Source organism: Hippichthys cyanospilos, chromosome 12 (assembly GCF_059441005.1).
Source record: "Hippichthys cyanospilos isolate Australia breed blue-spotted pipefish chromosome 12, RoL_Hcya_1.0, whole genome shotgun sequence".
Classification (NCBI taxonomy): domain Eukaryota; kingdom Metazoa; phylum Chordata; class Actinopteri; order Syngnathiformes; family Syngnathidae; genus Hippichthys; species Hippichthys cyanospilos.
The window spans coordinates 16,848,492-16,867,054 of record NC_142380.1 but is presented as its reverse complement, the minus strand read 5'-3'; the positions used below and the strand labels follow the sequence as shown (position 1 = coordinate 16,867,054).

The following is an 18,563-nucleotide window of genomic DNA, read 5'->3' as shown; positions in this document are numbered from 1 at the left end:
AGAAAATGCACACGCAGAATAACGCTGAGAAAAAGGCAAAGTATCAACGAAAGGCAAAATGTATAATACTGTACTGATTTGGGGGGAAGAATCACGAGGATGCAACAAGGAGCTCAGGAACAACATGGAACAGTTAAGCAATAATCCGACACCGTCTGACAGTTCAGGGGTTGTATTTAAATAGTTCTAGCTGCACTTAAGTAGTCTATAGACAACCAACAGGAAACAGGTGCGCAGTGACTCTGCCCTCCCAGGGTGTCTCCCAGCTGTCCTGCAATGCACAGACCACCTGCAGGGTGACACCAAAAGGAGAAACCATGACAGTTGTGGCTTTTTTGGCATGTCAGTGCACATCAAATAGTTATAATTATATGAATATAAAATTTGAAAAAATGTTTACATACTCTTTTAAGTATCCGCATTACCCTAGGAGTTGTTTCACGCCTATTTGTCGAAATCCTACTATAGATGGTCCAGGTGGGTTTATGTCATTCCGCTTTAGATGAGAGCTTCTCCTCCTCTTCCTCCAAGAGCGAATGTGCAATGTCAATTGTTCGACTGGCATAACATACACGTTGACACCTTCATGAGAATGCACACATTTTCTAAACCGATCAATTCGCAAACCATGTGCAGCCTGGTAATAATTCTATACGGATCACTGATTAAGTCTAACACAACCTAACACTCTTGAACACAAACGAAACTATTTGGGATCATTGCCGGAGGAGTCTCAGTTTATCAATTACTGTACATATGTTTGCTTGAGGCACAAAGTCCTAAATTTACGGTGCAAACAGCAATGTGAAACCACGTATTTTGAGCTTTGCATTTTCTACACCAGGGATCACCATCCTTTTTGAGACTGATAGCTACCGTAAATCCCCAACTATAAGATGCACTTTTTTTTCCCAAAAATAGGGGTCAAAAGTATGGGTGCATCCTTGTCAGAGAAATCTATGAAAGAAGACTAAGACAAGCCCAGTCTAGACTGAAAAATTGTAACCAAGATTGACGTTTCTTGCCGGCAAGGGAGGACTCCGCTCTCACTCTGGTGTTCGCTCCAGAGCCGTCGGAGCCCAGCCGTCCCGTCTGCTTTTTATTCATTCGGCAAAGCATTACAGAATACAAGATATAACTAAAAGAGCATCTGGGCGCCACCAACAGCTGGGCCAAGGTTTCAGTTCACACTTTCCTGCGTCAACAGCTTTATCTAAGGACTGGGGCGAGATGACTCAGGACTGCATAGATGAGTAGCAATGCATGCTATTCTAGACAAGAAATAAATAAGAAATAATATAGGATTTCCTTCACAGTCCTATAAACGGAAACTTAAAAATTACACTTTCATTCTTTTTTAATTCAACACCATTCGAGGAAGATTGATCTCTCCGCTGTTAGTATCAAGTGCACGTTGCGGCTAACAAGTTCATGTTCAAGCTCATGTTAGCTGAGGATGTTACGGCAGTATTTTCTAGTAAAGAAGCGGGCAGACTGAACCACCATCCGAGTCCATTCTTGTTCACACACAGGAATATTACTCAAACGGAGAATCATGTAAAAGTCATGATGTCTCCAGCTCATTCAATTAAGAGTGCACCAGTTAGAGCACACGGAAAGATATTCCATTTGACTCGTTTATTAATTGCAGTCTTTTGGCATATATACAAAATCTTAAACTTAATGAAACACGGACGTTGCTATGTTAAAATGAACTCAAATTGAGTCGCGAGATAAAGGAAAACAACTGCTTCAAGCGTATTCAATTGTTACACTGATGAGGCGTTCACTGACTACTCACAATGTATGAAATCTGAAACACGCTTAACGCGCAAGAAATGTATAATTTATGGATATGAACACAAGAAAATATGAAGAGTTTACAAATTATGAGATTAATGCTTTTCTGCTATAGTTTTGACATTTTTGCCAGTGCTGTCCGTCTTATTCTGTCTTATACACAGTAACAAAGAAATTAAGTCTTATACACAGGTCTTATATTTGGGGAATTACGGGACTTCTTTGATACTGCGTAATACAAACGGCTACCAGCTTGATACACACTTCTGAAATTTGCTGTGAATTTGCTGAAAGTAATTGTGTTGTAATGTTATTGTAATAGGTTAGTCAAATGTCTATCTTTTTATGTTGAAGACACCGATCATGTTAATGATTTCTCACAATAAAGAAACAGCTGTAGTAAATGTGCAAATCGATTGTACTAATGTGATGTAAATGTAATATGTGTATTCTTGTAGAATTCCTAGAAAATCACAATATTCTATCACTTGCAAGCTATTTGCAGAACAGACCTGCAGGCTACTCACGTAATCCTTAGGGGCCACTTGGTGCCCGTGGGCACCACCTTGCTGACCTCTGCTCCACTCATATATTTGGTTTAACATCAGTAATCCTGTTTGTCACACCATCTTGAATGATAATAATGGTTCCGTGTTGAGTCCTCATTCTTCAGCCTTGATTAAGCTCCCATTTGTACCATCTTCCAACCACCATCTTGCAAGTTGCACCTTTCAGTATCACACCTTCAGTTACACCTTCACGTTGTTTCGATACTTGCATGCTATTTTTACAGTGACAAAGGTGCACCCTTTTCATTGTTACCTCATACATACCTTTTTTTCTTTGGGAAATTTTTATTATTGTTATTACAACATATTACAATGATTATTATCATCATTAGACATCGATGTACACTTGTTTAGAATACAAATTATTATGTTTATGCATTTAGATGCTAGAAATATGTCTGTGCTTGTGTTGCGGCACGAGGATCAATTTCTGTCAGCATCTTTTTTAAGTTACAGGAATGCAACAACTTCAATAATACTATAAAAATTGGCACTGTGCTGTGCGATAATATAGATATATTGCGATACGAAATGACGCGTATTGCAATATGACGTGCAGTTTCCAGTAAATCAGATATCGGCTTTGAAACGCCGTATTTTCGGAATATTTTGTTTCCAGAATGGCTTTCTTTTCCTGATTTTGTCATATTATGAATTGTGTTTAACATGTAAATCATTCCAAGCGCTTCAAAAACACCACATTAAATGTGACAATACATGAGCTTTCGAGTGAGGTGACGTTCAAAAGGAAACGTGGCGGCAGAGGAGCAGGGCAGAAAAAGAAAACTTTGTGATACAAATGCATGCCATTGTAGTCATTTCTCGTAGTCAGTAGTTAGATCCTGTATGTGTTCCAGAGAATCGCAATAATATCCAAGTCCTACTAAACGAGTATGGCGTTATATTTGTGCCACAATTACGCACGTGCGGAAAAAAAAATTGAGCGGAGAAAATCAAACTGAGTGAGCGAAAACAGATTTTGAGAGCAAGAAAAAAACTATTGAGCGCGTAATGATAAGAGTTTGAGCGCGCGCCGATGGAGTTTGAACACAGAAAAAGAAATTGCTCGCTCAAAATTCCTTTTTGCTCGCTCGCAATAGCATTCTCCCGCTCAACATCTCGCTCTCGCTCGCGATACTCCTCCCTCCCTCGCTCAACATCGCGTTTGCTCAACATTGATTGACAGCTTTGTATCCAATGAGATTGCTTGTTGTGTTCACCCGGAACGAGCAAACGAGAGTGCGTCACATCGACGTAGGCGGGAGGGGTGGGCTTATATTATTAAAGTACAAAAACTAACAAGGTATTTCTGTCAAATGATACAATACAGTAATAATAATAATATTAAAAGTAATTCTCCAGCCCAAGTCCGTGTTGACGCACACCCGTTTGCTCTTTTCGGGTGAACACAGGGCAAACGAGAGTGCGTCAACGGATAGCGTACAAGCAATCTCATTGGATACTAAGCTGTGTCAATCAAAGTGCTTTTACAAGCTCTGATTGGCTGGTTTTGTGGCACAAACGTAACGCGTGAACAGAACTGAGCGAGCGCAGAGGACGACTCGAGCGAGCGAGAGCTCAATGTTGAGCAAACGCGATGTTGAGCGAGGGAGAGAGGAGTATCGCGAGCGAGAGCGAGATGTTGAGCGAGAGAGGGCTATCCCGAGCGAGCAAAGAGGAATTTTGAGCGAGCAATTTCTTTTTCTGTGTTCAAACTCCATCGGCGCGCGCTCAAACTCTTATCATTACGCGCTCAATAGTTTTTTTCTTGCTCTCAAAATCTGTTTTCGCTCGCTCAGTTTGATTTTCTCCGCTCAATTTTTTTTTCCGCGCGTGCGTAATTGTGGCACAAATATAACGCCATAAACGAGCAGCCATCTTACCGAGCAGTAGAATCTCATGTTGTGTTTAATTCAAATGGAAATTTAGACATTTCAAATTTTGTTTTGTTTTATTTATTTATTTACCTTTATCTGCTCATAATCATAAACTTTCATAATATGAAGAGTAAACACCTGTACAGAAGTGGCCGTATCTCGAGGTTTCACTGTATTTGATCAATTTTAAAAATAGACTACTTCTTGGTTTTTGACGTATTTTTTTCACCAACATTAATGACGTCACAGATCAGTTTCAGTCGTTGAAGAGCAAAACTGCCAGAAAAAGAGTACAAAGTGGCGCGCAACTAGACACGTAAAAAAATTGGGTTATGGCGGTTTCTGGATCTAAAAGGACCAAGATCTCTATTTGATACCTTGGGTGGGGGATAGAGATAGAGCAAATTTAAATATCTATAAATACCTATAAAGGTGGGATGGTGCGATAACGTTTTGTATATTCTGCTTTGGGCAAATCACTCATATTTTCCCATCAAGTCAATTGTCATTCTGTAATCATCATATCAGATTATGAATAGGGCAGGGGTGGCCAAGTTCAGTCCTAAAGAGCCACAATCCAGTCTGTTTTCAATGTATCTCTTTCCCCAACACACCTGACTCAAATCGGCTGCAAAGCATGCTGATGAGCTAATCAGGTGTGTTAGTTGAAGGGACAGAATGAAAACAGGCTGGATTGTGGCTCTTGAGGACCGAACTTGGGTATCCCTGCAATAGGGTTTCCTGAGTTGAATGTTAATAAAAGCAACTGTTGCTCAAAATGTAAGTTGGTGTACTGATAAATCGTCAAATCTGTCAAGTAAACTGATTCACTACCTTGATATCACATCATTCTGTATTCAGTTTAGTTTTTCATTCTTCAAGTGGAGCTCAAAATGATTGCTTTCTCCACTTCACTGTTTTCTTTTCGCAATCTGGCACTGCTGTTCTGCACCTGAGGTGGGTTAGGCCGCTTTTGGTATCTTTATAGATGAGCGCATGGCGTCATGCCTGACAGTGAGCAAGTTGAGCCACTGTGGAGTGTATACACAGTAGCTGATTTTAATCATGGCCAAACGAAGCAGCTCTTCGCTCTCTTTTGAAATGTGGTGCACTCAGTCTCAAATGATGACACACATTTTTGTGTGTGTAAGATGTGTAACAGATGTGTAGCAATCTGCGCGACATGATGTGGTGACAGAAAATGTGAGCAGGTGTATATTTGTTATATATAATGGCCTGGTAATAAACCATGGAGGGTGAAATATTTCCACGGTGCCTGGTATCTACCCCCCTACTGAAATCACCAAAATCACATGAGAACAGCCCACCATTTTCTGAGCCTCTGCCTATCCTGCGCCAGGACGCCCAACTGAGTGCAGACCGGTATGTCAAATTGGCAAACATGCCTTGTGTTTGTGCCAAAATCAGGAACTGCTGATATTTAAATTTACCACAGATGTCTGCAAGCGAGCCTGTAGAGTCTTCTTCTAGTGTCCTTGCTTTTATTAGTTGTTATGATGAGTTCAACTCCTTGTCCTTCATACCTCTTTTTTTTTGACCAACCTTAGTGAGTCTATTTGACAAAGACACTTCAACGCATAATTTTCGACATCATAATTAGTTTCGCTGGCTCATTGAATCTTTAATGATGCTGATATTTGTTTGTCTACTTTGTATCTTCGTGCATTATGACACTTTCTACACAAGCCCACTGGTTTCGTTAACCTTTTTAATCTTCGCTAAAAAGCAATTTGACTCCATTTGTGTCTTAATGTAGCAGTTTGGTATTTTGGCTTGTGCATCTTGGTTTTTGCATGTCACTTATTAAATCTGTCTTTACAGTTGGAAGCTTTTCACCAAAACACCACCATGTGAACACACACACACATACACGCAGGGGTGGACTTTTTTTTTGTGGGTTACTCACATGAGAACCAGGGCTGGGTGCTTGGTACTCACACTTTCTTTCTACCATTTCTTTCATTACAAATAAAGCAATGTCTTTCTCTGTGTCGCTCCCACATCAAGCCCACTGTCTGTATACACACAGCGACATTGCATTATTAAAACATGCATTCTCGAAAAGTTTCATTCGTCCGTCAGTCATGGTTTTCCTTTGGGACCCTTTTTAACTAAACCAAGTCAGAGGTAAATTCTTTGTCACAGTAGAGTGACAGCATAATCGGTCTCACGAGACTGATAAAGAGCCAACAGCCAGTGCAAGACGCTTCAGTAAACAAACAAATATTCTCAGAATAGGAAGACATGAGATGTGCATTCTTAGCTTTACAACATACTGCGTTGCGTCCCGGCTGCGCAGCATTACGCAGCCATTTTAATAAATGCAAGCGGTTCCACATCCTGTTTATCCGTCGCACTGCCCCGTTGCGCTACGGCCAGCCAACCAGCAAGAGAGCAATTCGATTTTGCTTCTCGATCAGCTTGCTTGTTAGCCACAAGTTGCTCAGCATTCATGTGCTCATTTCATGCTTGTCAAATTAAGGATGACTGAAAATGTTCGACCTTGTATCAAACGCACCTGTTTTGTCAAGACATGAGTGGTAAATTTGTCTTAAGCCACGTCACGGCACATTTTGGAGCCAATTTTCAGGGGAAAAAAGAACCTTAGGTACCATTGTTGTCATAGCATTGTTGACCCGAGGGTGGATGTCTCCCCAGGTCTCTTCCATACAGAACAACAAGACAGCAGATCCATCCAATCCTCCCAAGGCCAGAGTGAGTCCCCGCCATCCACATATTCACTTCACACACCAGTAAAACCTCGCCAATGCATTGACCACTACACCATTATGTTCTATGGTTAATGAAAGATAGAGTAAGGTTGTGAAAGGTTAAAAAAAAAAAATTGGTGTAAACATCAGGGACTGGCATTAAGTCAACTGCATTCCATGGCATATGAAGGAAAATGCCTTTATTTCAAGAACATGAGAAACATTGAAGAGGGTTAAACAAAGGATTTAAGAATGTCTCCTTAAATGATTTGAACTACAGTAATCCCTCATTTTTCGCAGTTAATGAGGAACGAACACCCCCCCGTGATGAGTAAAAAAATTGTGTAGCCCCTCCCACGGATAAGTATGTGTAATACTTTACACATTTAAGACAAATATTACTGCAGTACATATATTTACTTAAAGCTTATATAATTAAACCTTATACAGTAACTCCTAACTGATACAGTAAATCCTCGTTTCCATGTCTTGGCGATACATTGTTGGGATGACAGTAAGCTGCAGTTGCCGTACGAGTAGAACATGATTAAAAATCAGAGTTTACTCTTGAAATTCCAATTTTTTACTCAACGTAAGAGGATCCCACTCTGATTTTTAATCATGTTTGGTCAGCTACTTGCTTCATTGTAGTTAGACGTCCAAGCGCCTACTTGTAGGGCAACTACGGCTCACCGACTACATATACTGTAGCTAAGACATAGAAACGAAAAAGATTAACAGTATGGATATTGTATTAGGTTTAATAATGTAAGAGTTAAGTAATGTAAAGTATAAATACTTTTCATATTTAAAAAATTCGGGGGGGGGGCAGTTGACGCGACTGTTTTTCTCTTATCGCAGGGGTTTTCTGTCCCCATTTTTTCATCGGCTTCAGTCACAGATAAATGAAAAATATTTGGCAAACTAAGTACAGTACAGTGTTGAAAACTGTTTTTCTTACAATTCATGCCTTTTGGTACTGAGAAAAAAGAAGAAAAAGAACACTTTAATGCTTTGGCTGAACATTCAAACTATTTGCAATTTGCATTTTTATCAGGCTGAGAAGGAACATTTTCTTGGAAAGAGTGATTTCCCTATCAATGTGTTCAGACTACCTCTAGAATTAGCTCAAAGATCATCCTTGTGCTGCAGCTCCTGCATAAATATTGTATTTAACATAACAATGCGTGGCTTAATCAGTATTAAAATTTCCCACTTTCATTTCAGTTTTATGGCCATTTCCATGGCACTCATACATCCTAATTCAGAAAGTGTTCTGTATATTGACATGTTTCCTCTCTAAAACATTTCTCTTTAACTGCAATTCATTTCCCTTTGTGTAGATGATACATTTTTTAACAAGTCTGCTTTGTTATACCTGTCACAACCCAGAAGGTATTCTGTGTGCTGCTCAATTGGAATTTTATACCTTATTAGACATTTAACTGATTTTTACAAACAGAAAAACTACAGTAAAGAGCTTGGTGAAGTTGAACTCTTATTTTATCATTGAAACAGAATTAAACATTAAGCGCTTTGTCTTTTAAAAAAAAAAATGTTTTCCTTGTTTTTTTCTGCCCCATTCACTGGTAAACGGTCGGGTAAACCCACAATGTCATTTTTTTTAATATGGCAAGTTTCTAGAATTTACACATATTAACATATGTGACATTATCTTTAATATAATGTTTCGGCAAATCCTTCATCAAATCATTTTTCATGTTGTGGTTCAAAAATGATAATAGATACCAAATATAGAAAGACAGAAAAGATAGAAAAGATAAGATTGTCTAGGGGTGTCAAACTCGTTTTAGCTTGCAGAGGAAATTGTATTCTGAAGTGGTCCAGACCAATAATGTCATTGTATATATTTATATAATTTTAAAACAACAATTTCAATATATTATTATTTTTTTATGCTGTCCAAAATAGTGTAAGCGCAACACCACGATTAATCATAAATATAAAGAATCCTATTCAACATAAAACATTACAAGTTTTTCATTTATTAAAAAAAAAAAAAAAAAGCTAATTTGTATACTTTACATGACAAAATCATTTCACAAGATGAATTAAGCCCTTTCCCGGACCAGAACCAGCCCGCGGACCGTATATTTGACACATCTGCATTAGTCCACCTGCTGATCAAATGACTTTGATTATTTATTTGTTCTTAAACTTGCTAATCAGTTGATCCAATCCAAAATGCTGTTCCTGTGAAACCTGCTGGTTACACATTCGATTTTTGAGTGGCCCTGAAAAATGGACAGATAGATGTCATGCGTGCTTAAAAAGACATTAAGCACATGAGATGGACATGGCGAAAGGCGGTACTGGAAATTTATGACAGAATTACTCCGTTCTACTTCAACACACTCATCTTATCGCTTAGGGATGGTGGAGTAGCTGAGAGAGCTGTTCATTTAATTGCAGAAATTGATCCAGCAGCAAAGCATAAGTAAATGTGTGGGGGAAAGGGCCCCATGCCGCTCATTGCATACAAGTACATGGGTTCAGTGTAATGGTGTATGGTAAAGAAGTAACACTGATATTGATCCACTTTTGTGAGATTGATTTAGTTTTGCAGACTTCAACTTCAGTGATAGATTCAGTAATTCTCATTGTTATGCAGGGTGGTGATACTGTTTTGGATGGGTATATACATTATGATTTGTATATTCAGTCATGTATTCTTGTCATCATCTATACTGTGTTTGCGTTGAGGTATCTGTATTAATTTTAGAGAGAATTTTCACGATGATATTTTAGTGGGAAAGGTGCACATGTGTGAATGTGTGCATGCTTCTCAGTGAGTCATTCTTTGCTGTTGCCACGCCACTCGCGTCAGCATTCCATTTTCATCCTGGAGAAAGAGATGAAGACGGAGAATGGGAGTAGGCATTTTATGCCTGCCTGCTGTGGAGCTGTAGAGATAAGTATATTTATGGTGAATAGAGGGATTACAGGAAGGCACCATGCATGAGAGGTGAGGTTAAAGTAAAAAAATGGTATTCATAAATCGATATCCAATTGGGCTACGGTCTGCAATATACATTGTTCCCTCATCTTTTTTGGGTAATGGGGAAAGGAAATTCATTCTGCATTGGACATTGACACCGGATGTATGTAAATAAAGTGTATTAAATGTGTTTCATAAAACCTAGCCCATGGCCAATGATCTCCTAACCGTAGTGCAAAGGTTGAACAGGCATGTGTCTGTTTTTGGGCACACATTTTCTTTTCTATTAGAACATACCACACACTGTGAATCAGGGTGTGGTGATCAGCTGCTAAGTCTCTCCGCAGCTCTACTACCCCCATTCCCCTGCACAACTCTCTCATTCACAGCCTCACTGCCTGTATGAGTTGTTGCCAAAACGCCCTAATATAATGCCATGATTTCATTAATGTAGAATGACGAGTAGTGGTTTAGTTTTAAAAGAAAGTGCCTTCATTTACGGCCGAACAAGATTGAGCATTAACAGGCTGTTAAACTGCTTCAGTATACACCCGAACTGATGAGACATCTCATGAGACACCTCACAAGACTGTCCAGACCACACTTGCTGCTATGTGACATTCAATGCTGTTTTACTCTGGCTTACTTGCAGATACCAAAATGATGCAAGTTAATTAGAAAATTAGAGGTTATTCTAAATTGTACATAGTTATAAAAGTAAAGATGTCCGGTTGTTTATTTGTGCATTGAGACGGGTTTGTGACCAGTCCAGGGTGTTGCCTGTCTTTAAGATAATTTACGATTAAAAATTGATGGATGGCATTCATCAAGTTCATACAATTGGTGACAAACCCGCCAGTAGATGAGCGTATTACATTATTTGCTGCTTGAGTCACTGTAAAACTAGTTGTTCAGCTCATTACACTCTGCTATGTTACTCATTCACTCAGGATACATGAGTTTATATATTCCACTCCTTTCTTGATATGGTGTGCATAATGTATTCTTTTATTCAATTTAATTATTGTTTAGGGGATTCTAGTAGCTTCTGTGCTCACTTGGCATTTATTTATTTGTCCATTTTTATGATTAGTGGCTCGACCCCGTTCCCCATCAGCCTAGTATTTTTCCTTTTTAATTGTATTTGGTAATTTGGTAGACAAGCGCATCTTGGAGCAGTTAGACAGAAGCAGTCGTGCTATGTGCGCCGCAAACCATTGGAGTCCCATGCAAACAAAACGGTCCCTCACTTTAAATCCTTTGCTTTTGGCGGTTCGCCAGTACAAACACCTGATTCGGCTGAAAAAGACTACTGTGACCTAAATACAGGAAGCAACTCCTGGCGAGCACGGACACTGGGGAGAGATGAAGTCTGTTAAAAAAAAAAAAGCTTGGAAAACGCTGAAGTTTGCGTCACGAAGCGCTCCCAAAGTTTTAGGTTTCAATTAAAAGCCTTTAGATTGCAATGGTTCCCACATGTTTGCATGACTAAAGCAAGGGTAGAAACACATAGAAAGCCTGTTTTCAGTGGTTAGCCTCAAGTTTAAAAATAATGTTGCTGTACACTCACAATTAATGTTACTTCAAAACATTTGGAAAGATTAATGAGCTGTGAGAAAAATTGTATTTGTCACGTTTATTCTCTTGCTGTGAGTAGGGAACATTTAGCAAATTACTGTCGAGAATGCTTTTCTTTTACCTTGTTCCTCTTTTTGTGCGTATGAAGAATTTCCATACATAACTTTTTGGTCACTTGTCTGAACTAGTTATTGAAAGACAAATACAATCCAGATTTTTGGTATCTTGTTTATTAAATGGAGTGTGCAGTCCACGTTGTATTAAGAAATTGACAGATGTGTCCGAGGGCACAATGTTGTTGAAAATCAGTTAAACTTTACTGGCCATTTCAGTACCCCTGTTGATGTCATATTTGCCATTCTCCATGACAAATATTTGAAATTTTCATTTATCCAATCCATTCAAATTGTCTAATATTCACTAGTATTGTAACACTGGTAACACAAGATTAAGACCAATTTTGCCACTAATGTTATTACATTACAACAAGGAAACACACAACAACATTCTTGATGACACTTGAGTAGGTAATGGTCATTCGCAAGTGTTTGTGAAGAAACAACGCCATGTGGGACACAATTGTGAAGTGGAACCAAATGCAAACAATATTTAATGCTTTGTTTGACAAATAATAACCTAGGATGTGCAAAAATATTAGCTCCATGTTAAGTGTCAAGTGAAGCCCACTGATTCCAGAGGTTCCATGATGATTACTGAATGCTCGAATGTTGTCATCGACTCTCAGTTGCTCAGTTGAAGGAATGCAAGGGAGCAATTACGATTATGAAGACCTATGACCACACCAGGCAAGATTTCCGAAGTTTTAAACATATGCCAGAGCACTGTTCAAGCAATAATATCAAAATATAGACCTCGTCAAAGCACAGCAAACCCACCAAGACCTGGCCATCCCGTGAAACTTTCACCCCAAACAAGGGAAAAACTAAGCATAGAAGAGGCCAAGATGAACCTGGACCTGCAGAGGTCTGCTGCTAACCATAGGACAACTAGTAGTCACATCCGGTTCAAATCTGGCCTTCATGTAAGAGAAGCGAGATGAAAACCGCTTCTGAAAAAAAGCCATAAAAAGGCACACACAAGCCATGCGGACTAATGTGCTCTGGTCAGATGAGACCAAAAGTGAACTTTTGGACTGTATACAAAACATTATGATTTGTGTAAGTGTAACACTACACATCACCAAAGAGACTCTTTAATGGTGAATGCATTGACCTGTTTAATGCTGTTGAACAGGCTGCCAAGATACAGTAGCATTCAGCATTATCTGTCACCAGATTTACTAGCGATTCAATTTGTTCTTAATAGTTTGTGAAAAATTGTTGTTTGATTTTCAGCGAAATTTCAGCTTTCACGTTTTTGACAATTTGTTCAACTCAGTATTAGCACGTAATTAGAAAGTTATTAGCAACACTTTCTGGACTTTTCAATTCACTTCTGTTGCTGTTTTGTTTTTGTTTCTTTTGCTGATTCATGCATATGACTATTGCCAGTCAGTTCCTGGCTCATTGTTGCATCCTCTTTAGCTGGCATGGCGCTAATGTACTATGCCATTTTTTTCATATTTAGTCACAAGGCACTGCTTCTGAATGTGAATCTGCTTATTTCAATTCTGCGACATATATTTTTTTCATCACGTTTGTACCTTAACATGCTGTTTGGAATAACCATCCAAAAATAAATAAAGCCAAGGGAAATGCAAAACACACACACACATTCATATTTATTGGCCGGGGTTGACTGAAGCCTCGCGAGATTTGCTGCTGTCTCAAGTTAAATCACGTATGATTATGACTCAATCTTGACCTGATCGCTGTCGTGAAAATCGTTGTTCTTTTTTGTGATTCACCCTGAATCAAATATCTGGTAGCTTTTGCTCAAACTCGGTGGAAGCTGAACACCATTTAGTTTTTCTCTGTAGAATAGCATGCGTTGCCACAAATCACCCAGAATGTTTTGTGCTGTGCAGTGTTGTGTTGCATGCCCTCTGTCTCACCTGTCCTTTGTTAGCGTTTAGCTTATGCTGTCAATGGAAGCGCTTTGTTATTAAGGCAGTATTATCATCTTTTTCATATTCAAGATTCATTTTTGGAACTGGAACTGATTTCAAAAGTCTCATGCATCACCTCCATTTACAAATAGTTCCAACACTGAGCTAATTTAAGAGGGAGCATGTGATTTGACTGACAGAAACACTTCCATAAGTGAGCAGGTTTCGCGTGAACTTAAAGCTGCCATCTGATTTGCTCTTTTCTGCTGCTCTCATCTCTCTTTTGCTTTCTATATCTATCTGTATTCTTTCTTTCCTAACACCGCTATCTGATACCTATCCTTTTCTTGCTTGCCTATGTGTCTCCCCGACTGTCTTTAGGTTCAGATAGTGCACAAAAAGCTGGACTTCAGCCATGTCACGTCTCGCTGTGGCTCCAAGGACAATATCAAACATGTCCCTGGAGGTGGCAATGTAAGTAAAGCTGCTGCTGATGAGGATAGACTGGTTTGGCATGAGACTTCAATAACATTTTCGAGCAAATTCCAAATTTAGGATGCAGTAAAAAATCTATTTTATGTTGTAGTAGCCACAAAAAGCCTACATTGCCTTCTGAAAAAAAAAAAAAAAATGATACCAGCAGTTTTGAGAGTGTAAAGCTACGGAGTCCCTCTGGTGCCAGGGTGTGAAAAAAAATTTCACTAATCCGAACAATAGGTTTAGTAATCCATTCGCTCAGTTTACAAAAGCTTAGTTTGCTTAGTTAACAAAACCGTTTTCTCAGTTAACAAAACCGTTGGCTCAGTTCACTCAACCATTCCCTCAGTTTACTAATCTATTTACTCAATTAATGAAATGGTTCTGTTTAGTAAACAGTACGTACCCTCAGTTCATTGTAAACGCTGTATTGAAGGGAGGTGTCCCTAGGTGATGACGTGAAAGCGATGCGATGAGAGGAGTGAGTGTGGAATAAATAGGTGTTGGCTCTTCCACTCCCCAAGAAGTGCAATGTCTGTGTTTCCTTCCCGTCTGAAGAAAAGTGTTTGGAACAGCTCACGCGGGACACGCTACATTACACTAATACTTAAGTAAAGCTGGAAGGACAATTGCAGATTCGGAATATTGTGATCAATACATCTCAATCAAAACGTTAAACACCATTGATGGCTCTATCCATCAGGCGCTGGTGCGCAGGGACCGTCTGTAAATTGTAGGTTATCAATGATTATTAGGAATAAAACTTCCCCAAACTTTTATATTCAAAGTAGATCTTGTCTTTGATGTGTAGTCACACATAATTATGTTATTGTCCCCCAGCCTCGCATCTTACAATTTGCAGATGGTCCCTGCGCAGTTCAGCTCCTGTTGGGTCTATTCAGCAAAGATGACAGCTTAAATATTTTACTAATGTTGTTTTTGTCATTGTAGCTATTAGTCCGCGTCGTTGTTGAAGGACAGAGCCATCATTGGTGTTCAGACAATGTTTTGATTAAATTATATTGATCGTGAAAGTACGAATCTGCCACTGTCCTTCCATCTTTACTTTACTAATAGTAATGCTCAGTGTCCCAAATGAGGTGTTCCAAACACTTATCTTTAGATGGAAAGGAAACAACAAACGTGTACTTCTTTGGGAGCAGAACATCGTATATCCATTTATTCCACACTCCAAACGCTCCCTCTTGTCATCCCGCTTTCACATCATCACCCCTGTACACCTCCCTTCAATGCAGTGTTTACTGGAAACTGAAGGTGCTGTTTACTAAAGTGAGCAAACAGATGAGTAAATTTAGCCTACATATTACTAAACTATATATATATATATATATATATATATATATATATATATATATATATATATATATATATATATATATATATATATATATATATATATATATATATATATATATATACACACACACACACAATGGGCCCCAATGTTACGAGATCAATCCGTTCTGAGGTTGGGCTCGTAAAGTGAATTTACTATATGGCGGGTAATCCAAACCTATGTTGAATAGCTAATGCGTTTAGAACCCCAGGTAAAAACATCAGAGTTGTACATACATATTGAAAATTGGTACCAAATAGTGTAGTAAGTGCTACGTATATATAATATACATGTGTACAATCAGAAAACATCATGAATAAATAAAAATGGAAAGTTTTTTTACCTCTGAGTGTCGCTTGTTATGCCCATATTCCCTAGTAAGGGTTATCTCCAGCATCGTTTCCATATAAATCAGCTTCTTACTTCTTTCTTTAAAATCACTAACAATCTTGCGACCCATGGCTAACCCTTTCAACTTTGAATTAAGCAGTAAACTGCACTATAAATACGGTTTTGTAACCATTCACAATCGAACAAAGCTTTACCGTTCCGCCTTTTTTAAATGAGTGAGCCTGACCAATAACAGACCACCATCTCTGTGAGGAGTCGCAGACCAATAGCAGACCAGAATTGTTGTGACGCGTTGCAGGGAGGCAAGTGTGACAGCAACTGAAAATAAGTACAATTACCTAAAAACGCCTGCAGATGGAGATGAAACAACACAAATACAGCCAAGCCCCTATGGTCATGACAGTTGCTTTAGTTGCGAAACCAGGAAAATACTATAAAGAAAGGATGAAAAAACTCAGTATACCACGTCGCTACATGAAAATAACATAAGCCTGGGACGCTGTAACACGGGGGTCCACTGCACATGTATATATTTTTTCCTTTTTTTTCATACCCTGGCACCAGAGGGGGTCCGTATAAAGCTATACTGTATGGCTATGTGCATATTTTATTATGTTCACCTATTGAGGTTGTATTTACACAAAAGATATGCACTTACAGTATAAGAATGATATCTACCTTAGTAAGCATTTAAATAAGTAAGCTATTTGAAATCCCCCTTCACTCTTATAGGTATGTTTTCTGTCTTCACCTTACCGTGCGTGGTGATGAATGTGAAAATTTAGCATTTAGCATTCATCTTTAGAGTTATTACTGTATGTGCTTTAACTCTACTGCATGTATGCAAAAGCATGATTTGTGTCATCACAACTAGTTTACAACCAATATTCATCTTGTTTAAAATTTGTTTTAGGTTGAACGTGCATTTACAGAATGTTAAAGGGGAAGTCCAGTCAAAACGTTTTGTCACAATAACATGTGCCGCCCACTCTCTAAATGGAATTATGATCACTATTTTATTGTAACTTTAATATTATTATTGTTTGTGTGGTATAGTTTAAATAGAAAAATCCAAGGGTTTTGTCCGTCAGAGTGGGTAGCCATTTTGCCATTCATTGCCTAATGTAAGTGACATCTCAGTTGCTCAGGTTAAGATTAATGACAACTGACGTATCTTTTAGCTTTGATCATGTAACATAGGAACACAGCTCATGTTTTCTGACTTTGATCATGCGACATTCACAGGCAGAACCGTGACGGGTCGTTGCCTCAGCCCTGTGTGACTGTGATGTCATTTTCAGTCGACGGCAACCAGAAAAATGTCAACCCGCGGGATGGATGAAATTGGGTGGAATATGCTGCTTAATTCATATTTCTTAAACGTAACCAGAACTCAGGGCATATTGTAAAGGGTTTTTCACTTGACTTCTCCTTTAAAAGACTAATTCATTATTTATTATAATTGTATAATAATCGTATGCATGTTTTGTATCTGTCCCGATAAAAGTGGCAATAAACCTCTTTAACAATTCTGTCACTGAGCAGATTTCCAAATCTTATTACTACATTTGAACTCATTGATAAGAAGGCCACATAAAAAATGCATATGTAATCGCAAGTAAAGTAAGTATAAATAACCACATATTGAGCCACACTCCTTCGTAGAAGAGTCAAGACCCATTATTTTACACCTCAATTGAATTTTTGTGTTACCACGACCATTTTTTGGATGAGTCATAGTGAAAGAACTTGACAGCAGAGAAACTTGACAGTCGTGTTTGCAGTAGAGTTGGGGAAACAAACTCCAAATTTGCTTTAATTTGTACTTTTTTATATTATTGTCCCTTTTATGTATGCTTTATTTAATTTGACTTTTTTGTTGTCATTGCTGTATTTACTACTAAAGACTGCAAAAATGGAGAATTGAAATTATTCACCCTTCATATATGCACATTATTTGTTGTAAATTTTGTCAATGCCTTTCCATGGTTAGTAATCATGTGCATTGTATTCTAAGAATGCATTCATGCAGTATGTAACAGTTTGAGTAGATATCAATTCAAAAATAGAACATTAATGTTTAATAATTCTCAAAACGACATGCAATAATTAGCTCTTTTCAAAAGGGAACTCAAAGAATTCAGGCCATTCACGTTTGCGAATCAAACTGACAGCACTGAGAGAGATTTTTGTTTCTTACATATTCCCCAAAAAGTGTTTTTATCCTTTATGTAAATGCATATGAGTAAATGTGTCAAATGGGCAAAATCATGGTTGGTGGGTTAGGTCAGTGCGGTGACTTGCAGTAATGGAATTTTCACATTTTTTCTAAATCCGTCCATTTTTAGGTGCAGATCCTGAACAAGAAAGTCGATGTGAGCAAGGTCACATCCAAATGTGGCTCCAAGGACAACATCAAGCACAAGCCAGGTTGTCTCTTCTGTTTGTGCGCGTGTGTGCGTGCCGGCGGTCGTTCTCCTACCAATCGAGGGCTTTTCTTTTACGCTTGTCTCATGTTAACATATTTACTGCAGGTGGTGGGGATGTCAAGATTGAATCTCATAAGATGAACATTAAGGCAAAGTCTAAGATTGGCTCATTGGACAACGTGGGACAAGGCAATGGACAGTCAAATGGACACAAGGTGCAATTTGAATATAATGATTTATTTACAATCTATGTTGGGAGTGTTCATTTTTGGTGAAGGTCCTCCTGTGTACTTTTTGAATCCGACACACATTCCAAAACATTTTAAATGAATTGAAAATTTGATTGTCATGAGGATTGAGTGTGAATGCTTTTTTATCTGGATGTGTCTGCTGAGTCATTGTGCGCTTGCAAGTCATCACCACTAG

At 38.5% G+C, this 18,563-nt stretch overlaps 1 protein-coding gene across 1 annotated transcript in view; it reads left to right on the top strand.

Moving 5' to 3' along the window:
• The window catches only part of LOC148415134 (uncharacterized), an 86,398-nt gene that overhangs the window by 58,578 nt on the left and 9,257 nt on the right, over window positions 1-18,563 (top strand). The window contains exons 11-14 of the mRNA XM_088428661.1: window positions 6,926-6,982; window positions 13,905-13,997; window positions 18,057-18,138; window positions 18,243-18,352. Coding sequence (XP_088284787.1) covers window positions 6,926-6,982; window positions 13,905-13,997; window positions 18,057-18,138; window positions 18,243-18,352 — 342 coding nt within the window. The remainder of the gene's footprint in view (window positions 1-6,925; window positions 6,983-13,904; window positions 13,998-18,056; window positions 18,139-18,242; window positions 18,353-18,563) is intronic.